Consider the following 19,367-nt stretch of genomic DNA (forward strand, 5'->3'; position numbering starts at 1 on the left):
TACACTTTCTACGTCCGGTAAAAGAATAGCGTTATATCCAGATGCCTCTGCGTTCCGATTCAGTAGGACTATATTGCACTGTGTGATCATCATCCTGCAGTCAATACTCAACTTAATTCTTCAATCAAGTCAAACAGAAATAAAGGAATAAAGAAAATAAAAAAAGAAATAAAAAAAAACTGCAATAACTTTAGGATTTCATAGACAGAAGTTAACGCTAAACACTTCATTGACGACGAATGTCACCTTTGAATTCAGAGTGCATATACTGTGTTCAACACAGCTGGTCGTTGGATGCATAAATAATGTCGTGTAAGCTAGAAAAAAACACTTTACGGTGGCTTAAAGAGAGAAGCTGCTTTAAAGAGGATCAAAATAACTGTATAGAAATGCATTGATAAAAAAAAGTATTATAATTCTAAAGTGTTTCATTTTTTGAGATTGTTATTGTAGGATTTGTACAGTTGGTTCCGTCTATAAAACTCAAAGGGTTACTCGTGGCTGTTCAGACATTTCCTGTACGCCGTCTCACGTTGGTATTCCTTTAACGACCACATGATTAACTCTTTGACATCCAAGACTGAGATTTCTATGTTCTGTTGTTTGTATCACTGTGTATGACATGAACACTGTAAATGACGTGTGCATTATGACTCCAGCAGCAGCTCATCATCAAGGCGAGTGTAATACTAGATGTGTATATGCCTTGATTTTGATTGAATGTATACAACAACAGATGGTTTGAGGTTCATTTTTCCAGGATGATGCAGTTTTTGGTGGCCTGTCGGGGTGTTTTCATTCTTAATTAACTAATATTATTCCTGCTGTGACGAATAGAACATATGGTTTAATACATTAAAACTCTGCAAAGGTTCTGATCTATAAAACCGGGCCTTTGAATGACTGTGAATATATTTGTAAGTGGATGGAAATTAACATGTAATAGAGGAATGTTGCCCAATTTAATATGTTAAAAAAGGCTTAAAAAAACAACCCTCCTGCAGTACTGTATGTATTTTTTTCTGTTCATCCGAAGACTCCGCTGAGTGTACATGTCTGTGATGTAAGCATCTCTCTCCATTTGTATTTTTTTACTCATGCAATGATTCATAGATCATTCATTATCAATACACAAAGGCTACTGCCCAAGCTGTGGTGTTTTGTATAGAGTCGTGTGTGCTTTTCTGTGTCTGGGCTAATAGCCTCGTCTTATTTCAAATCAGTGAGCCGAGTCTTTTAAAAAAATAATTCGACCTACTTTTTTCTAGGTCGATGTCATAGATTCAATTTAATAGCATAATACCATGCAGGCTGAGATGGTTTCAGTTACATGGATTCACAGTAATAAAGTGATTATTGGGGGCAAACACAAAAGTGACAAAATATCGGGAATGTGTTATAGATTGATCATATTCATAGATGTCAATGTCCAGGAACTACATTGAAATATCAATAAATATAAGGCTACATTGTAAAGGAACACTTCATGCTGTCACTGGCATTTGCTTTTTATCAATCAAAGTGCCAAAAGGAAAAACAAACAGAAAATAGACAAAAATCCTGTCAGCAGGATAACAGAAAACTACAGGCCTGATTTTCATGAAACTTGGTGGAATGGTGTAGCATGGGCCAAGGAAGAACCCATCACATGTTGGAGCAGATCCGAATCACTGGGTGGCTAAACACATTATTGTTTTGTTTGGTTAATTTTGCCTTTTATTGTGAGACAGAGTGAGAGTGAAATGGGGAGAGAGATATGGGGATGACATTGCAGAATGGGCCGCCGGTCGGATTCAAACCAGGGCTGCTCAGTGAGGACTTAGGACTGCGCCTCGTTACGTGGCGCGCCAACTCTACCACTGAGCCATCCTGGTGCCCCTGTTCACTATTGTTAAAGGTGCTATACAACACAGGTTCACTGCAGATGACCGAAGTGGATGACAGTGTTAACCTGGGGGGAAACCAGTGTTATCGCCAGGCACAGTGCAGAGTGGGCATGTGATATGTTTCATGCAATATCAACTGATCAAATACAGTTAATTTCCTTGTCCCTCCTCTGTCCACTTATTGAAGTCAAATCCTCATAATATTCTCAGAAGAAGAGATCCAGGAATGTGTGCCAGGAGGGCTGGGACAGGGTGGAGGATCTAAATAAGGACAAAGATTAATTCCACTGGGAAAACATTTACAAGGAACACGTGTCCCGTTAGGAATTGCAGTTTTAACTTAATTAACTAGTTAGTTACACCAATCTGATCTAGTAATTCCTTTAATACTTCACTCAGGTACATTTTGTTGTTTAATTGTTAACATCATTCAAAGGTAAAATGAAGGGATGCAACAGGAGGCTGGATGAGAGCGACACCATTCGACTCAAACGCTCTTTGATCAACTTCCAGTTTAATTATTTGTGCGCTGCAGCACCTTCCAGATGATGCAAGTGTGTGTAGCTTCCACTGGAGCTTTGCACCGCTACGCTACGGAGCACCTTCAAATACTCAACACTGAGAGGAGCGTTGCCCTTCAGCACTACTGGAGATGTGCAAGAAAATGTCTTCAGTTTCAGGCTTTCAAAACGCACACATGCTATGTGTACTTAATTCCTTTTAAATTTATTTATTAACAGATAATGGCAAATTTGCATTTCTTTACTGATAAGGAACACAAAAGGGTAAAAATATTATCTAATTGCCAGTCTGGCAAAAATAGATTTCAATAGCACATAATCACAAGTGATAATTCATTCGATGCTAAACATTTCCAATGGATTCATGTCATACTTACATAATAGTTTGTTAAATATCGTTCAGTTCTTCATTTGATATGTTCTCATTAATCAAAGCTGTCATTACTTAGCAGCTGCTACACATTCACATTGTTATGTTGGTGCTAATTATTTTACATCTGCATTTGGCAAAATTCCGTAGAAGATAAAATCAGTCATAACAGCTTGAATCACACATTGCTGCTGAGAAGGAGATGGACGTTGAGCTGTTCCTAATTGAGACCATGTAGATATTCACAAATTAGTCTTGCAGTTTCAACTGTTGCTCATAAAGTAATATTCAGCAGCAAGTGAGACACGCAGCAAATGTGTGAAACATTTTTTTTTATCAACATAAAATGTGTTTTCTCATCATCTTCACCTCCCACTGAAATCAGGGGTGGACTATTGCCAAAACTAAAGAAAATCCATTAAAAACAAAAAGTAGCTGCCAAGAAGACTTTTCCTCCTGTCTGCAAAGTCCGTTTTCCATTCTATGCAAGGAAAATGATGTGGAGGGTGAATGCTTCTAATCACTTATAAATAGAAAGTAAGTTTTCAGTGCTTCTTGATGATGATTTGAGTTTACATGAGTTTTGCATAGTGAGACTTCTCCTGAATTAAGATGGACTGAATCATCGAACTAGGCAAAGATCTTGTTGATGAAGTCCCGGAAACGTTTAGCGTACTGCTCTGGATGAACTGTTGAGATTTCTGCTCCTGCCTGCAAACACACACACACACACACACACACACACACACACACACACACACACACACACACACACAGTTGTTTAGAGATAACAGGATGGAGAATGAAAGCATTCCTTTACACTTTAGAGATCTGAGGACCGACGGGCGAGTCCCTTTAAAGGACTCGGGTCTCTTACCCCGTGTTTGACAGCCTTGGCAGCGTGAGCAGCTTTCTTCTTAGTGTCATACTGTGTCAGCACGTCAATCAGACCCATAAAATACACCTCCCTCTGGGGTGCATCTACATAGGAGAGATTCACAGTATTTGGTGATATGCATGTACGATTTTATCTGCTCACGTTCCAGGATCCCAGCACATGGCCCTTATAACCTACTTCAATTCACCAGAGGTATCTCGTCAGGACTCACCTACAGCGCTCTGAATGGCGTACACATCCACGTACGGGTCGAACTCGCCGGGACCCATGGGTTTGAAGGAGTTCATATAGCCACCGATGCCTTCAGGTGAGGTGGATCCCGGGGCGGGAGGCAAGCTGTTTTCGTCCTCCTCGTCCTCGTCATAGGACGACTCCATCTCCTCCTCCTCCCTCTCAGCCCGCTCAACGTCGTGGATGCCCAGCAGCAGGCTGTAGTCCATGATCCTCATACGCACCAGAAACTGCAGTGAGAGGAGATATACACAAGCACAAATGATGTCAGAGAAAACAGCGGCTGCATGCTCCTCCAACGCGCTTTTCTTACCTCGATATCTCTGTTCAGCCTGTCCACGATCTTCTCCTTCTCCTCGTCGCTCACATAAACCTTTTGCATGTTATTCCTGAAGTCTACGTCTTTATAAGTGGGCAGCTCCTTCACCTGAAAATACAGAGTGAACGTCAGATCACAATATTCATTAATCACAGTTGGAAAGATGAAAGGTTTCCACAAACTCCATCCATTCAACCGGTCTATTTTTCCAGGGTTTTTTTTTTTCCCAGTTCAAACAGTAAATTTCTGTGGTTTGTTGTTGGACATGCAGCATATCAAACTGGGTAAAACATCCTGAATATATATGCATCCACAGGCTGGTGGCACAGCTGCAGCCAAATGTGCTCGTTACGTTGGATGCTTGTTAAGAGTTATAGATTTAATTAAGCTCTTCTCAATTTACTTCCAATTATGTTCAATACTACTTATTTAATTTACCATGGTCTTAAAGTGTGAAACTTGTTTAATCTCATTTATATGTTATTTAAAAAGTACTTTTGCATTATATAAACATAGAAACACACATAAACAAACATACCAAACTTGTACAGACATTACCCCACATCATACTCACCCTTTATGAATACTGTCACTTTATCCATGAGCTCAGTCAGAACAAACTATGATATTAGGCAAGTTAGTAACAATAACATTTAGGGGGGAAGAAGAGAAGGAAGTAGAATATAGATACAAATAGATGTCAAATTTGTATTAGAAAATTAGCATGGCACTGGTTCAAGGGTTCCAATTTTACAAGAGAAAGTCAGTTTCCTTTTCAGGAGAAATACCAGCTGGCCTGTGACAATAGTTGAGTTGACAATGTCTGAGGAGAAGCTACATTATGGGAAATGTAGGATCCAGCATTTTTTAGGAGAGCAGTACTACATCACTGGAGTACCTCTTTAAAAATGTAGACGAGAAATCATTTTAGTGGTGTGAGAAATAGTGGACCTATCTGTTTAGGTGACAGCAACACTTTTTCTTGAACAAGACGAGCCATATATATTAGCTGTGCCATTTAATCTTGCATTATTTCTATTGTTTTTTAAATATGTAACATTATACTATAATTAATGGTACCTTGGCTACGATCTAACGCTACGTCTTTCATCATTTCAATGAGTGTGTTTCAAATTTCTCCATCCAAAGTGTACCATACTTACACATAAAGATATAGTTAGATAGGAAGTTAAAGTGGCAGTCCGTAAGATTAGAGATATGTTGCTTCTAGCGGCCTCTTTGGCGGTAGATGGAACTGCAGGCGAGCCTCTGGGACCTCCTCTCCCAGAGTTCCTTTGAAAACCGAACAGTGTCAACTGTCTCATCTTTGAGATGCCTTCAAATGCTCCACACTAAAAGGAGGTCCATCGTTTTCTCTCATTCGCGGCCAGCCGGCCACGTTGCTTCTTGATGACTTTCCCTTCTTCACTTCCATTCATTTTTTGTTCGTTTTTCTTCGGACTGGAAGTTGAATGGTCTTCTTTCTCTGGCTGTTGATCCTCCATTGTGAGTAAGCAGTAATGAAATGTACCGGGCTGCGCCGGTCAAACACTTTAGACTGGAGGGAGCATGACTCAGCAGTTGGAAGTTACCGATTTCCGATTACAATGAAACGCAGCATACGTGAGTAGCTCCACATGGGCAGACCAACCGCTGCTGACTGATGTAAAAAGCATCACTAATTTTGAATTGTGCACGGGAATGTCGCCACAGACACGGAGATACAATTTCTGGGCAAAGCAGCAAGTACAAGCACTTTCATTAGTGGGTCACATGATCAATCACCATTGTTTTTACTGACTCTTTGATGAAAAAGACAATTAAATAGATGAAAAGTGTCACTTGGACTAGGCCATTAGTTCATGGTGCTGGGGCCTTAATAGAGCCTTCAAACAGAAACTTCAAGTAGCACAAAACAAACTGGTGAGAGTATAACTAGGGCTGGATCATATAGGAGTCATGTGGGCAAGTCTTGGTTCCTTCAGCTACAATACCTCCCAGCTTAGGATAGGGACCCATCCTAACACGGTCCATATGATCTTAAATGGCAGAACCCCTAGTTACCGCACAGCCACCCGAATAATAAACACAGACAGTTTGTCATAAAACCTTTACCTTAATTTGATCTCACCTTCTCTTTAAAACTTGCTTCACGAGACACCAGGGAACCCTGAAGAAAGAAAAGACCCCCACAGTCACTAATACGTCATTAATAGGTCAAATACCACTATAAATACCACAAATCTACTACAAAACAATGTCCACAATCAGAATTAATCCTGAATCCTCATCTCTCTACAAGCTTCCTGCAGGATTTACCTTGAGGTCGTACTTCCTGTGTATGTGCAGTCTGTGGCTGAACATGTTCCTCATGACTAAAAGGTAGGTGTCCTCACTCTCCACAGTCACTCTGTACATGGCCAGGAACTGAGGGAGCAGCGTACTGCCGTGGCAGGTGACGATATGCTAGGAGGGAACAGCGGTGAAAAGACAATGAATGGTGGGGAAAGGACCTAGGGGTATGAGGCGGTGCATGAACAAAAATGTAGCACAATTTGGAGGAAGTGTAACCCGCATTAAGCTCTTGTGTATACGAGTGATGTGATTCGCAGTCCTGCCGATGGTTTCACACCATACTGACCTACAGGTGGCAGGAACAATGTGCCAGACAAAAGGCAGAGAAGAAGAAGACAGCCACTACGTTAACGTGGATGCAAACAATGCTGGAATTAATCTGTTTCGTAAGTGTTTTATGTGGAAGGAAATTAATTAATCACACTTGTAAGACCTTAAAGAGTAACACTGAATGTAAACATTGACAAGAAAACTCCAGATTGCACCTTTAAGCCTTGTTTACTATATTTTTATCTTCCAACAACATTTCACAGCTCTCATCTGGGATTTGCTTACTGATTAAGATCATAAGACTTTGTCCTTCTCTCTGTCTCTCTGGGTCATTTTAGTCTTGCTCGATCTCAGCACAGCATTTGACGCAGTCAAACGTAAGATTGTTTGGAGATACCGAGGGGGAGAATTCGGACTGTGTTCGGAATGGTTCACCTTCTTCCTGACAGAAAGACCTGTTCAGTCCCAATAGGAGCCTGCTCTTCATCTCGCGCTCCCGTTAATTGTGGCATCCCCTATGGTTCGATTTTAGGCCCTCTTTTATTTTTAATGTACAGATTAATCTTCGAAAAATACAACATTCTGTATCATGGTTATGCAGATGATACTCAATTTTACCTTCCAGTAAATCCCAACAACTTCACCAAAAAAACCTCCTTTACTGTCGACTGAAAGTAATGAAAACAAAACTGAAGTTATCATGTTGGGCCCCCGTCACCAGCCTAACAATTGTGCTTGGGTTGCACATTTGCGGTTTGCACATGAGGTTTAGCGAAAGCTTGTTTTTTTGTTACACAAGGCAAGTTTCAATCCATGATATTGCTTTAATAACTCGTCCCATGATATATTTAAACTGTTCTCACCACCTTTCTTCAACAAAGTTAAACAAGCGAGACATTTTAACCTTAAAATAAAAAAATAAAACATTTATTCTGTTATTTTTATTTAATATATTTTCTGTTGTTGAATTCAAGCACATTTAAACAAACGTTAACATAAAAATAATGTCAAATTAATTAAATTATTAATAATATGTATTTTCCTTTATATAGAAATGGGTCCTGGATTCTTAAAGGATCCTTAATCTCTTGATTTAATTCAGTCCGAGGCAACCTCTCATGGCTTTTGTCATTTCTCCTCTTATTTATCTCTAAAATCCTCTTACTGAATCTACTCTTGTTTTGATTAAATTACTCCTAATTTCTTATTTAATTTCTTTTATTTTTATTGTATTTACATTTAGGGCATTTAGAAGACGCTTTTGTCCAAAGTGACTTACAATACATATTACATTATGTTTAGTTGCATTGTATGCACCTTCTATTTTTATTTTCATTGTGTTTACCTGTAGGCAGATCATAACCCATCCGCCTCTACTGGAAAGCACTTTGTTGTGGCTCAACTGCTTTTTAAATGTGATATATAAATAAACTGAGTTGACTTGACCTTCATAGCCACAGGCAAAGTCAAAAGAAAACTCTTCTTTTTCACAAACGACTTTTTAACATGTCACAGTAGGAAAAGCACAGTAAATAGGCCTAAAAAAAATCTATAATGGCTGAATTCTATAAACTGCCTCAGACCCAGGCTCCTGGTATTGTGCATGCTGTCTCAGTGTCACACTATCAAGGCTTAGTGAGACACTTGAATAGAACAGATCTATTATTAATACAAGCAGTAACATCTGTGCTCTTTCTACTATAAGTCCAAATTTCTGCTGTGGAAAACAACTAATGCAAATATACTTTATTCCACACACACACACACACACACACACACACACACACACACACACACACACACACTAGCAAACTGTTTTATTTTACCAACGTGTAAAGTCAAATGTTAGTCTCTTTAGTGAGTGCATCTTGACCATCTGTTTGCTCGTTATAAATGTCTTTAAGAAAGTGTGTCTTTGCTTTATATTAAATATCTTTAGAAACTCAAATTGAACTGTAAAAGCATGAGCTCTGGTCATGCATCATTACTCGAAATTCAAACACTCATCCTTTAGCTTTGATGTTGTAAAGCCTTTGCCATGGCAACCAGGGTTATCACAGAAAGAGTGCATTTTCTCCTGGTATACAAAAGACAGGACAAAATGAGTGGAAAATATGTGATGGATGAACGGTTTCTCTTGATGTTAGAATTCATTGCAAACTAGAAAAATAGATGAACTAACATCATGTTTTGCTCACTGTAAAGGGACAATTAGGGCTCCTTCTAAAAGTGTGCTTTCCACCCTGCGTTGGTCCTACCTGGTGATACTCAGAGAGGATGTTGTGCATTTCTTCCACCTCCTCACTGGAAATTTCTTTGACCACCAAAGTGCGGTCGTATGATGTTAGCAGCATCTCCACGCGTTGCCCCTCCTCATCTTTCAGTGGAGGACTGCGAGCCAGAGACACCTGTTGGTGAGAGAGAGGCTGGCATCTCTGAGCTGTGGCATCACATCATATCTGCTGTACAATGCACCTGCCCAGTGAAACCATTGACATCCATTAAACACTGAAACATAATTTATAATGCAAACAGAGTGGTCATTTTGTCAATATAAGGCGTGTGTTATTGTTATTTAGAACATAAAAAGCATTTTTGCACCACTGTGATGTGCAGAAATTAACACTAGGCGCACACTTCAAAGAGCACATACAGCATGCTTCTCATTGTAAATGCATGCTAAGCAAATGTGTACTGAGCTGAGCAGAGCAGATGATGACACTCGGTCTGCCACCTGGCACATGCAAATATCACACAAAGAAATGCAAATGTAGAAGGGAGCGGCTCAATACATGACATAAAAAATATTCAGTTCTTACATTTTTTTTAAGAACGGAAAGAAACAGTGAGAACTTTGGACGCCCTACGTTTGTGAACGCCCGTTTTAATCGACATCTTGTTGATGTTGATCTGCATTGAATTTGTAGTCGTACCTGGTAATCTTGGTCCTCGATTCCGAAGCGCTCTCGCAGGTTTCTGAACACCTGCGGACAGTAGTCTTTGAATTTGAACTGTCCTGGAAGATTCTCTCTGAGGAACAAATACATGAAATGCATCATGATACTCTGTGCTGCAACATTCCTCATGCTGGATCTAATCAGCAACTAGTTGCCCAGGGGGGCTACCCAGGAGTACCAGAGCTTCATTAAAGAAACATTAAAGAAGTGTTTCTTTCTATATCTTTGCCCTAGAGCTCAAATCTATTATTTCAGTCCACAAAAGCATTTTTTTTGTCTTGTGATCAAAATGATGACATGATTGTATGCATTGAGACAGTAAACAATTATAACAAAATTGTGCTCGTTATTTAACACATACAGTATTATGTTAAATAGTGCTATTAATACAGGAATATATGTGTGTTTAATGGCACAGTGGTGTCAAGTCTGTCTAAATTGCATCATTGTTTACGTTAAAATTATTTAATGCTCTTTAGTGTCCAACTATTGAAGTTTTTCAGTATTATACACATAAACCAACATGAAAGCTACCACAGTAACAGCACTTTTTCTTTAACTTGAGAAACATAATTTACTTTTCCTCTGTTTATAAGTCTTTACACAACCTGGATTCCTGGATGGATTAAAGGATTATTGAAAGCTACTCAACTTTTCCAGACTCCATCCGTATAGAAACTGAATCTTGAGGCAGACGAGAGAGTATAGCACAGCTATTTTATATTATAAAGAATTATTTAAAAAAATACATTATCTAATATTTTGTCTGACTGACACTCATCCACTGTGAGCCCCACAAACTTTTCTGAATAATTCAATCAATTAAGATTAAGATTTTCTGTCTTGTTTGTATGCAATTTACTGATGAGTGGTTACACAACCACTGGAACAAATGCATTTCAAACCAGGTTCATTGTCACCATGACAATCTTGCACACACAATGATCCAGACAAGCTAAATTATTCATTCTTTCATCTATTTAGCTGGTTTGTGTTAGTGGTCGTGGTGATGTTAAAAGCTATTGTCCAGTTTAGAAAAGCTTTTTTGTTCTCTAAAGGATGGGGGGGGGGGGGGGTCTGCACTTTTTCTGATAAGAGCATACAGGCAAATAAATCACAGGAGGCACAAACATCTGTGCAAATGACAGGAAGCAGGATGAAGGTTCCTACAATGAGACGGACACGATTGAGTGGAGCACAGTACTTGTTGAATAGGTGGTTGCTGACTTTGATCTTGGTGCTGGCTCTGAAGTCGTCTGGGAGCAACATGACAGGTACAGGCACCTGGCTCAGCTCGTTAATCTGCGCAGGATCAATTGATTGAACATTAATGAACATATTCACACGTAAATTCGTAATGGTCCCGGGGAAGCAGCCCACGTACCTACCGAGTGGTCGACTCCCCACATTAGCACGCTCAACACGGGGTCACTGGCCCGGAAAACCTCCACTTTCTGCTGCACGAAGTGTTTCTTCTTGGTTTTCCTTTTGGGCGCCAGCGCGTTGAGGGCGTTGGAGATGGCGTCTGGAGAAGACATCGCACTTTCAAAAGGACCTCGGTGTGTGTGAGCAGCGTTTGAGTCTGTGGCGTCCTGTCTATGTAAAGTAGCCCTAAGTCCGCCTTGTAGGAGTCTCTGGAGCGGCGGCGGTAGCAGGGGCGGCAGCGGAGGCGGTAGCGGCTGAGGCGGCAGCAGGTGACCACCTTAACACCTGCTGCGTAGAGACTTTGGTCGAGTCAGTGCAACGACAAGGAAAAGAAACATGGACAACCTCGGGACAAAATCAGCATCACATTGAGTCTGATGAAATAATATAATCTCTGCTCATCTCAAGCATGTGAGTGGTGGGAAGTACAGTTATCCACGTAGTACTTATGGAAGCCAGGTCCGCCACTGTCCGAAGAAAAGAGAAACTTTATCAAAACAATGACTTAGTATCTCAAAATACTCTGTTCTGACAGCGGCAGAAATGGCTTCCAGGCTACTTTACTTGAGTATTTCCATTATTATGAAATGGGCTCTAGTATTTTATGTAACAGTGTAGCCTATTATACTGTCAATTTTAGGCTACTTAAATCTGAGCCCTTCTGTTCTTTTGTATCTTGAGATAACAGAATGCCATAGCATGTTATTTGCCACTTAACCCATAAGAAGCCAGACCCATTTTTCCTTAAAGGAAAATACATTTAATGAATAGTTTAATTAATTTGACATTACTTTTTAAAAGGGACTTTAAATTCAACAGAAAAAGCTATGACTAATTGAATCAGCTAAATTAATGAGTAGCTCATTTTTTCTGAGGTTCAAATGCCAATGTGACACATCCCACACTGATATTTTCACAACTTGTTTTATAAAAATGTGTTCACATGTCAGAAGAGTTTAAATGTTAGAGGACGTAATTAATGCAGAGTTGTTAAATGCATCACTCTGGGACTTCTTGAATTGGATAAAGCTGCATAGGGAACTTTCCCAGAAATTAGAAATGATTGTGAAAACTGTCACCACAGGTTCTTAAAGTTTAACAAGAATTAAACTTTTCGTATCAGCCTTCTGAAGTACAACATTGCAATCGCCTTTTAATAAATGATACCTTTGTTTTGTGTTAAAGTGCTGTGGAGCAATGTCCACATTGTCACAGATGTACTATGAATGAAGGAGGCATGGACCCAAATGCAGTTAAAATGTTTATTTAAATGATAAGCTAACAAAACAAAAAAAATGAGTAAAAAAAAGTAAGAGTCCAAATCTCAGGGAGACCACAGGGGCAAAAACACTATCAAAAAACAAAGAACAAGATAATCAAAAGCACAGACAGAACTCACAAACAATAATCCAGACAAAGACCAGGACACAGGTAGGACAGATCAGGTGGTGGACACACATCCGGGATAAAACAGACGACCAAGCCAAGGCAGAAAGGAAACACACAGACTAAATACACAAGGGTTGATTAGGTTCGATGACAGACAGGTGTGGAAACACAAGGGCAAGCTATGGTGATTGGGGAGAAAGAGAGGCAAGGCTGATGAGACAATTAGACAAAGCTGCGAGACAAAAGAGGAGGGTAACCAAGACAGGAAGCAAAGCACATGACAACACAAGACAGAAGGACTACAAAATAAAACAGGAAACTAACACTACAAAAACCCACAGTCATGACAACACAAGAAAAATGCATAACAACACAAGACAGAAAGACTACAAAATGACCCCGGAAACCAAAACAACAAAACCCGCAGTCATGGCCTTACTGTTGGCTTCTCATAATGCTTAACTTGAAGTATTTATGAGGCGTAAAGACATGAAAGTATCCAGCATTTCACAAGAAAAAGAAAAGCCAAATTTTGTGCAACAGATATTGTTGATCCCTCAGATTTATATTGGGAACCTATCAGGGTCCCGATGTGGTTTGGAGCCAGTGTCATAAGGTGAGGCTATATCTTTCCCTTATAACTCCATTTATCTATATTATGTGGGCAAAATATTACAAATACCTCTTAGTATCATAAAGTCAAATACAAAAGTCTCAACAAAACATTTGAAATAAAAAAGTATGTATTCCAATGCTTTAATCAACTCTTCTGTCCTTCAGTGCAATCAGCTTCTAAATGGTGCTTTCTGAAGTATTGCAGCCAAACTTCTTGTTGAGTTTAATCTCGCGTTTGAGCACGCGTATTTATGTGTCATACCACTCGCGATCAAAAAAAATAAATAAATAAATAATGTAATTAATAAAAACTCTCCGTCCCCCTGTCTATTATGCACTAATATAATGTTACATTAAACCTAGGAGATCTAAACAAAAACAAAACAAAGTGAGTGAGATATCCTATGACGCTAAGCCGCTAAGCTTTATGGTACGACAAATGCAATGTATGCTGTCCTGTTACAGAGGCGTTTCAATAAAATACAATCAATTTTGTACCATTTCAAATAAAGCCTATTTTTATGGATTTCTGGCAAACACTACAGCACCCCCAACCAAAACTCACTTCCCGTCCTGTTTCTGTTCTGTAGTAATAATTCTGTACTTGTGCATGTGGTGTGCAACCTTGGATTGATCCACAGTAAATAAACAATAAGATTCCGCTCCAAAGAAGTCGTCTTCTTTTCATTTGTGATGTTGGTTTTAACATGCGATCAATAACAACATGGATTTAATTATTTTTATTAAAAAAAAAGTAATACAAAGTTCTTAAGATGCACACAATCAACAAAGTCTCTCATGGGCATGTTTACAGTTTTTTAACATTTTTAACACGCCTCCTTTTATTGTTCAAGAGACACATTTTCTTCATGAATGCCAAAAAAAGAAAATCATAATAATACTGCCCCCCATGTAATTCTGCATTAGAAATTCATGTTTTTAAAATATTTTTTAATAAGTTATCTAACTAATGGGCAACCTCTCATAAATTATTTATTTAAATCGCTACCGATATTAACAAAAATAGAATATCATAATAAAAGTAACTTAAATAGGATTAGGATTTATTTACAGCAATTACAATAATACAGTTAGTGGTTAATGGAGTTAAAATGTTGAAGTATAAAGATGAATACGTTTCTGCAGCGTATGGTACAATGTGACATTTGTCTATGAAATGTCATGATAATTTGATATATTATAGATCTACATCTCATAGAAGTAGATGACAATTATGTCTAATCAATACTGTCCTAATATGTTCAGCAGAGGGCGCAAGGAGACAGCGTGATACCTGATTTGGAAACGTTGCCTTTCATTGGTGGAGAGCTGTTTCTGGCTATAAGAGCAGAATGAAATGCAGGGGTGTGAATGTAGACAGTGGCACTGGGACCAGCAGGGTGGGTGGGCCCCCACAGGTGGGTGGGCCCCCACCAATGGGCCTCGCCACCTCAGAAATAAGAAGTACTCTTGTTACACTTTAATGGTGCAATTTGCTCTATATTTCCTTGGAAAGTCAAATCCCTCCTGTGATAGTTAATTATTTTATGGTCAAATAATCAGTAGCAATCTAAAACAAACTAATGCTGCTTATTCTACATAAACTATAACAAAAACTATAAATTAACTATAAAACATATTCAATGTCACATCTCCATTTGATCGTATGACGAGATGTTATGGTAAAGTTAAGTCGCGGTAACAGTAACAGTGACATGCTGAGCACATTGCAAACAGAGCGAGCGGTCGTGCCTTTTGAACATTAAAGCAGCAGCAAATAACTTGGGCCCCCATACTGGCACCTGTCATATACGCCACTGATGAAATGTGAGACTGTGTTGAGATCCTTTAGCCTCCATACTGATGTTCCTTCATGTTTAGCTCTGATCGGTTACAAAGCTCCAGCCTTCTTTGGTCCAGTCCAGGCTTCCCGCATTCTAACAGCTCAGGTCACCCGTCTGTTTAGTGTTTGAGGCGACCCGCATGCCGTTCTTATCCACACACCAGCAATTGCCGCGCTGCTTACCTCGAGACGACCAGCACTGCACAAACAGAACAAACAGGTTGCTTTGACAGCTGGAGATATACGGCCACGCTGCTGCAGGAAAGTTTATGTGGTTTCACTTCCTCTTATTTACAGACTTACCTGCTTCTTTCTGAAGAAACCACGCCTGTCACAGTTGGGCATGTAGATGTCATGATGTGAATTAAATACATGGGCATCAAGACCTTTGATAAGCGTAGTTAGCAGTTTACGACATGGAGCCTATGGAAAGAGTTCAACAGATACACGTGAGTGCCTGATTGCAATTCATGTTGCTGTCTCTGAATGCTTAAACTCATTCACAAGGAGTTTGTTACCTCATCTGGATCCTCGGCGGTTGCTGGGTCTAGGATCAGATAGACGAAAAACATTTAGCATTGATCACTTGTTACCGTGTCAAACAACATTCACTTCATTTTACTGTGAGGTCCACAGTGAACTTCACTCTTAGTTAATTGATATAATACTAGAAGCACTCATATATGTGGGAAATCCATCTTGAAAATAGAATCGATGGTTCTTCTACTGCAGCCAGTGAGCCATAAAGAATGTTTTTCATCCACCCACTTTGCACACCTGACAAGCTGTGTTCCTCTGCCTCACGTTCACATTATAGCAGGATTGACCGAATGCTCATTTGCTCATTTGTCAAGTAAAATGAAAGGATGTCACCCTGTCAAAAACTGAAAACTACGTGGCTAAATGATGGTGAAAACCCAAACACCACGAACCTCGCCTAAGCCGGATTTCCGTCTCACCTGCAGTCTTGTTGTTGCCAGTCGTGTTGCTGCTGCTGGCGTTAGTGCAGACTCCCCTGCCTTCCAGGAGGGCGCGGAGGGGCCTCGGGTCGTCCACTGAAGCTACACAACGTAGGCCGGGGGCACAGCTCAGAGTGTAGACCCCACATGGTTCTCCAATGGCCGGAGCGGTGGCATTTACATCTACAGCCGGTTGACTCTGTGTGGATCCTGATGCACAGGCAGGACATCCTCTGGACGGCGTGGTAAACGGCACCGGGTTGGTCAGAGCCGACCGCAGGAGGAGCAGCACCAGGATGTTTAAACACAGGAGCATCTTCACGCTGAAACTTGCCCACTAATAAACGGTCCAGTCTCCTATAACTGACTTTTTGATTGAGGACCTTTTTTTGCACTTCCTGAGTTCAGGTCCACTGACTGCTGTTTGACTGTGTGTTGAGAAGCGGATAGTGATTCCCTCAAGCGAAGACAAAGTGATAATGAAGCTGTCAGACACGACTGGCAGCGGCTTTTAAAGAGTCGAAACCAGTGGGGAAAGGTATGGGAGGGTACGTGATGGAGAATGTTAGTTTTCCTTCTCATTTCCACACAGCTGATCACACCCTGTTTCCCCTTGTCTCTGACACACACACACACACGAATGCTCATACCATTTGTTGTCTGTCATCTTGCAGGATAGCAATGTGTTTCTATGCAGACGTTAATCACAAGCGATTGCGTTGTATGCTACTCCATTGCTCTGCCTTTTACCTACAGAGAGGGTCATAATGACAGAGGTGGTGCTCTCATGTAACAAAACAATCACAGCCCAGCGGATGAGTAAATTCACCATTAAAAGTGGTTTCATTATAAACAAGAAACATTGATTTAAATGACACCGGATGGAATTAATCACCACTGGTCGTTGTAGTTGAAATGACCAACTCAAGAAAGAGTATAAAATATAATGAAAATCATCAGCATTTATTAAGTTACTGTATTTACTGTCATTTGAGAGTAGTTGTTAATACTTTTACATTTCACAGGCAAATGTTGTACTTTTGAATCTGATAGTTGCAATTAATAGTTGTAATTCATTTCACACACAAAATCTATGAGGGGATTATAAAATATTATGTAAATAGCTCTATCTAAACTAAGTACAACATCAAAATAATATTTATAGTAAATGGCTCCATAATCCTTTGCAACACTTCTGTGATTATCGTGAGCTGACAACGCAAGACTCTGACATTGATTTGAAATGCACACAGTTCAATAAAAAACTTGAAGAATTATAAATACACCAGCATTATAAAATATCAGAAATAATACATGTACTGTAAACACAATACCCTATGATAATAAAAAGAGTAGAAGTAGTTAGGCTACTTCCACCTTTTTTTCGGCCTTGTTTTTGACAGCAACGATAAAAAAGACATTTTGTTCCCAGAGCGTGTTTACAAAGTCTGTAACTGCAGGGCTTAAGATTCTAAGGAAATGGCCGACGCTGAGAGGCTGAAGGAGTGCCACTCAGGGTTGGATGACTAAGACATTAATAGCCACAAGCAAAAAGTCCCACCCTGTGAATTCCACTGTCTGTGAGTCACAAAGAGATTAAATTAGAAGACACGATATCAAAACGTGCCTTTCAACTTAATGTATTAACGCTCAGTTTGTGACCACTTCATTGCAGATACAAATACAATATAGTCATGGCGTCGCCACCATAACAAAAACCTTTTAAAAAAAGTCGTTTGGACCCCCCCACATTTGCCATTCAAATATCAGTGCATGTCGGGTCTAATTTATCCAGCACTCTTTTCATTGCTTCACGATCAAATCCATTCCACTTTATCAGTAAGAGAATACCCACAGCAATAGGAATCCACTCCGTGTTTTCCTGGTTTCCTACACACACACACACACACACACACACACACACACACACACCTGCAGCACACACAAGCACCAAAGGAAGTTTGCTTCTTGCAGCTACTTGGTGAACGAGTTGACACCAGCAACAGGGGCGTACTGACCATCGGTCATACTTTTATTTCAGATGTTACAATCATGAATCATGGACGTATTAAAACAGGTGATCCACAGATCCACAGACAGCGTTAAACACTGGAGCTCTGGCCAGGCAGTCAGACTGGGCCAGTTCAATACTGTCAATTAGAGTGGGGGTTACACAGGGGTTACACAGAGAAAACGAAAACATGTTGAAAGACCAGAATGTGGGAAATTGCATCTACTTAAAGGTCCCCTATTATACAGATTTTCATCAATTTCACACAGCTGTCAGAGGTCCAACAACACTGGATTGTGTATTGCCCCAAACCCATCCATGGTCCTGAATTTCAGCTGTCTTTAAGTTGCTCAAATTAGGTCTCCTGAGAACAAACCATTTCTGTGCCTGCACCTTTAAATGCCAATGAGCTCCGTCTGTCATCGCCTACTTGGAGAGCGACAGAGAGGGTGCCGCTAACGCTAGCGGTAGCATGTGCCAATGTTTACGTCGGATGTATCGCTATGGCTCCCCTATGTGTCTCAGGTGAAGTTGCTGGGTCCTGTATGGTTGGAACAGATCCTTTTACGAGGGTCAGTGTCGAGGCAAAGCCTGCTTTGTACTGACCCTCATTACTGAAGCAGTCCGATGTGAAGTGGTTAGCACACACATACAAGCTAACATGAACCGTAGCCGGCACATTGTCATTAAAAATGAAACGCAACCACTGTCTCTTCTGTTCTTCTGTAGCTGCGACAGAATATAAGCACTTATGTTGATTTGTACAACCAACAACAGAGCAATTTGCGTGTCTAACTCTGAGTGACGACATTGTGAAACACTGCTATCTCACCACAGGACACACCGAACTTCACCTCGGTGATGAACGCCCCCTCTCAGATATCTCCTATCATCGCACAGAGGAGTTTGGCCTATGCAAATGACTCCCTTCATTACGTAAGGGTTAGGGTTGGGGTTAGAGTTACTTCCTTTTTTTAGGGTTAGGGTCAGTAAGAGAATACCCACAGCAAAAGGAATCCACATCCATGTTTTTCCTGGTTTTCTACACACACACACACACCCGCAGCACACACGAGCACCAAAGGAAGTTTGTTTCTTGCAGCTACTCGGTCAACCAGTTAACACCAGCAACAGGGGCGGACTGGAAATCGGTCATATTTTAATTTCAGATGTTACAATCATGGACGTATTAAAGCAGGTGACAGTACGGCCCTCAGCAGTCAGACTGGGTCAGTTCAATACCGTCAATTAGAGGGGGGGACTGCTCCACTTTTTGTTCAATCTGATTGGCTCAGCCTGACCCTCAGTCATCACTGAC

At 40.3% G+C, this 19,367-nt stretch overlaps 3 protein-coding genes across 4 annotated transcripts in view; 1 reads left to right on the forward strand and 2 right to left on the reverse strand.

Annotated features, from left to right (window-relative positions):
* Window positions 1-19,367, forward strand: part of cdk4 (cyclin dependent kinase 4) — a 68,945-nt gene that overhangs the window by 29,939 nt on the left and 19,639 nt on the right. The gene's annotated exons all lie outside the window — the stretch shown is intronic.
* On the reverse strand, window positions 2,308-11,424 carry LOC311031801 (phosphatidylinositol 5-phosphate 4-kinase type-2 gamma-like). Of its 2 annotated transcripts, none has more exons than XM_084038300.1 (10): window positions 11,196-11,424; window positions 11,012-11,109; window positions 9,784-9,880; window positions 9,109-9,258; window positions 6,545-6,691; window positions 6,357-6,395; window positions 4,220-4,333; window positions 3,887-4,136; window positions 3,655-3,758; window positions 2,308-3,488 (listed from the first exon to the last, which is right to left on the reverse strand). In XM_084038300.1, exons 1-10 carry the CDS (start codon window positions 11,343-11,345, stop codon window positions 3,408-3,410), a joined length of 1,230 nt encoding a protein of 409 aa, XP_083894426.1. In that variant the 5' UTR covers window positions 11,346-11,424; the 3' UTR covers window positions 2,308-3,407. The 2 variants fall into 2 exon arrangements, with proteins under 2 accessions (XP_083894426.1, XP_083894427.1); XM_084038301.1 differs by having other exon boundaries at window positions 11,192-11,325.
* LOC311021960 (insulin-like growth factor-binding protein 6) lies at window positions 13,528-18,872 on the reverse strand. Its single transcript, XM_084022913.1, has 4 exons — window positions 16,039-18,872; window positions 15,598-15,626; window positions 15,383-15,502; window positions 13,528-15,278 (listed from the first exon to the last, which is right to left on the reverse strand). The coding sequence occupies exons 1-4, from the start codon at window positions 16,352-16,354 to the stop codon at window positions 15,174-15,176; spliced, it is 570 nt and encodes a 189-aa protein (XP_083879039.1). The 5' UTR covers window positions 16,355-18,872; the 3' UTR covers window positions 13,528-15,173.

This window comes from Eutrigla gurnardus (genome assembly GCF_963514095.1).
Source record: "Eutrigla gurnardus genome assembly, chromosome: 2".
NCBI lineage: Eukaryota > Metazoa > Chordata > Actinopteri > Perciformes > Triglidae > Eutrigla > Eutrigla gurnardus.

Coding starts and splice junctions, on each gene's coding strand:
- LOC311031801 (XM_084038300.1), bottom strand. CDS start 11,345: ATGTCTTCTCCAGACGCCATCTCCAACGCCCTCAACGCGCTGGCGCCC. Junction 9,881..11,011: donor AGCAACCACCTATTCAACAA/GTACTGTGCTCC, acceptor TTTGTTCCTCAG/AGAGAATCTTCCAGGACAGT. Junction 4,334..6,356: donor AAGCAAGTTTTAAAGAGAAG/GTGAGATCAAAT, acceptor CTGTATTTTCAG/GTGAAGGAGCTGCCCACTTA.
- LOC311021960 (XM_084022913.1), bottom strand. CDS start 16,354: ATGCTCCTGTGTTTAAACATCCTGGTGCTGCTCCTCCTGCGGTCGGCT. Junction 15,627..16,038: donor TGGCAACAACAAGACTGCAG/GTGAGACGGAAA, acceptor ATCTGATCCTAG/ACCCAGCAACCGCCGAGGAT. Junction 15,279..15,382: donor GTTTCTTCAGAAAGAAGCAG/GTAAGTCTGTAA, acceptor CTGTTTGTGCAG/TGCTGGTCGTCTCGAGGTAA.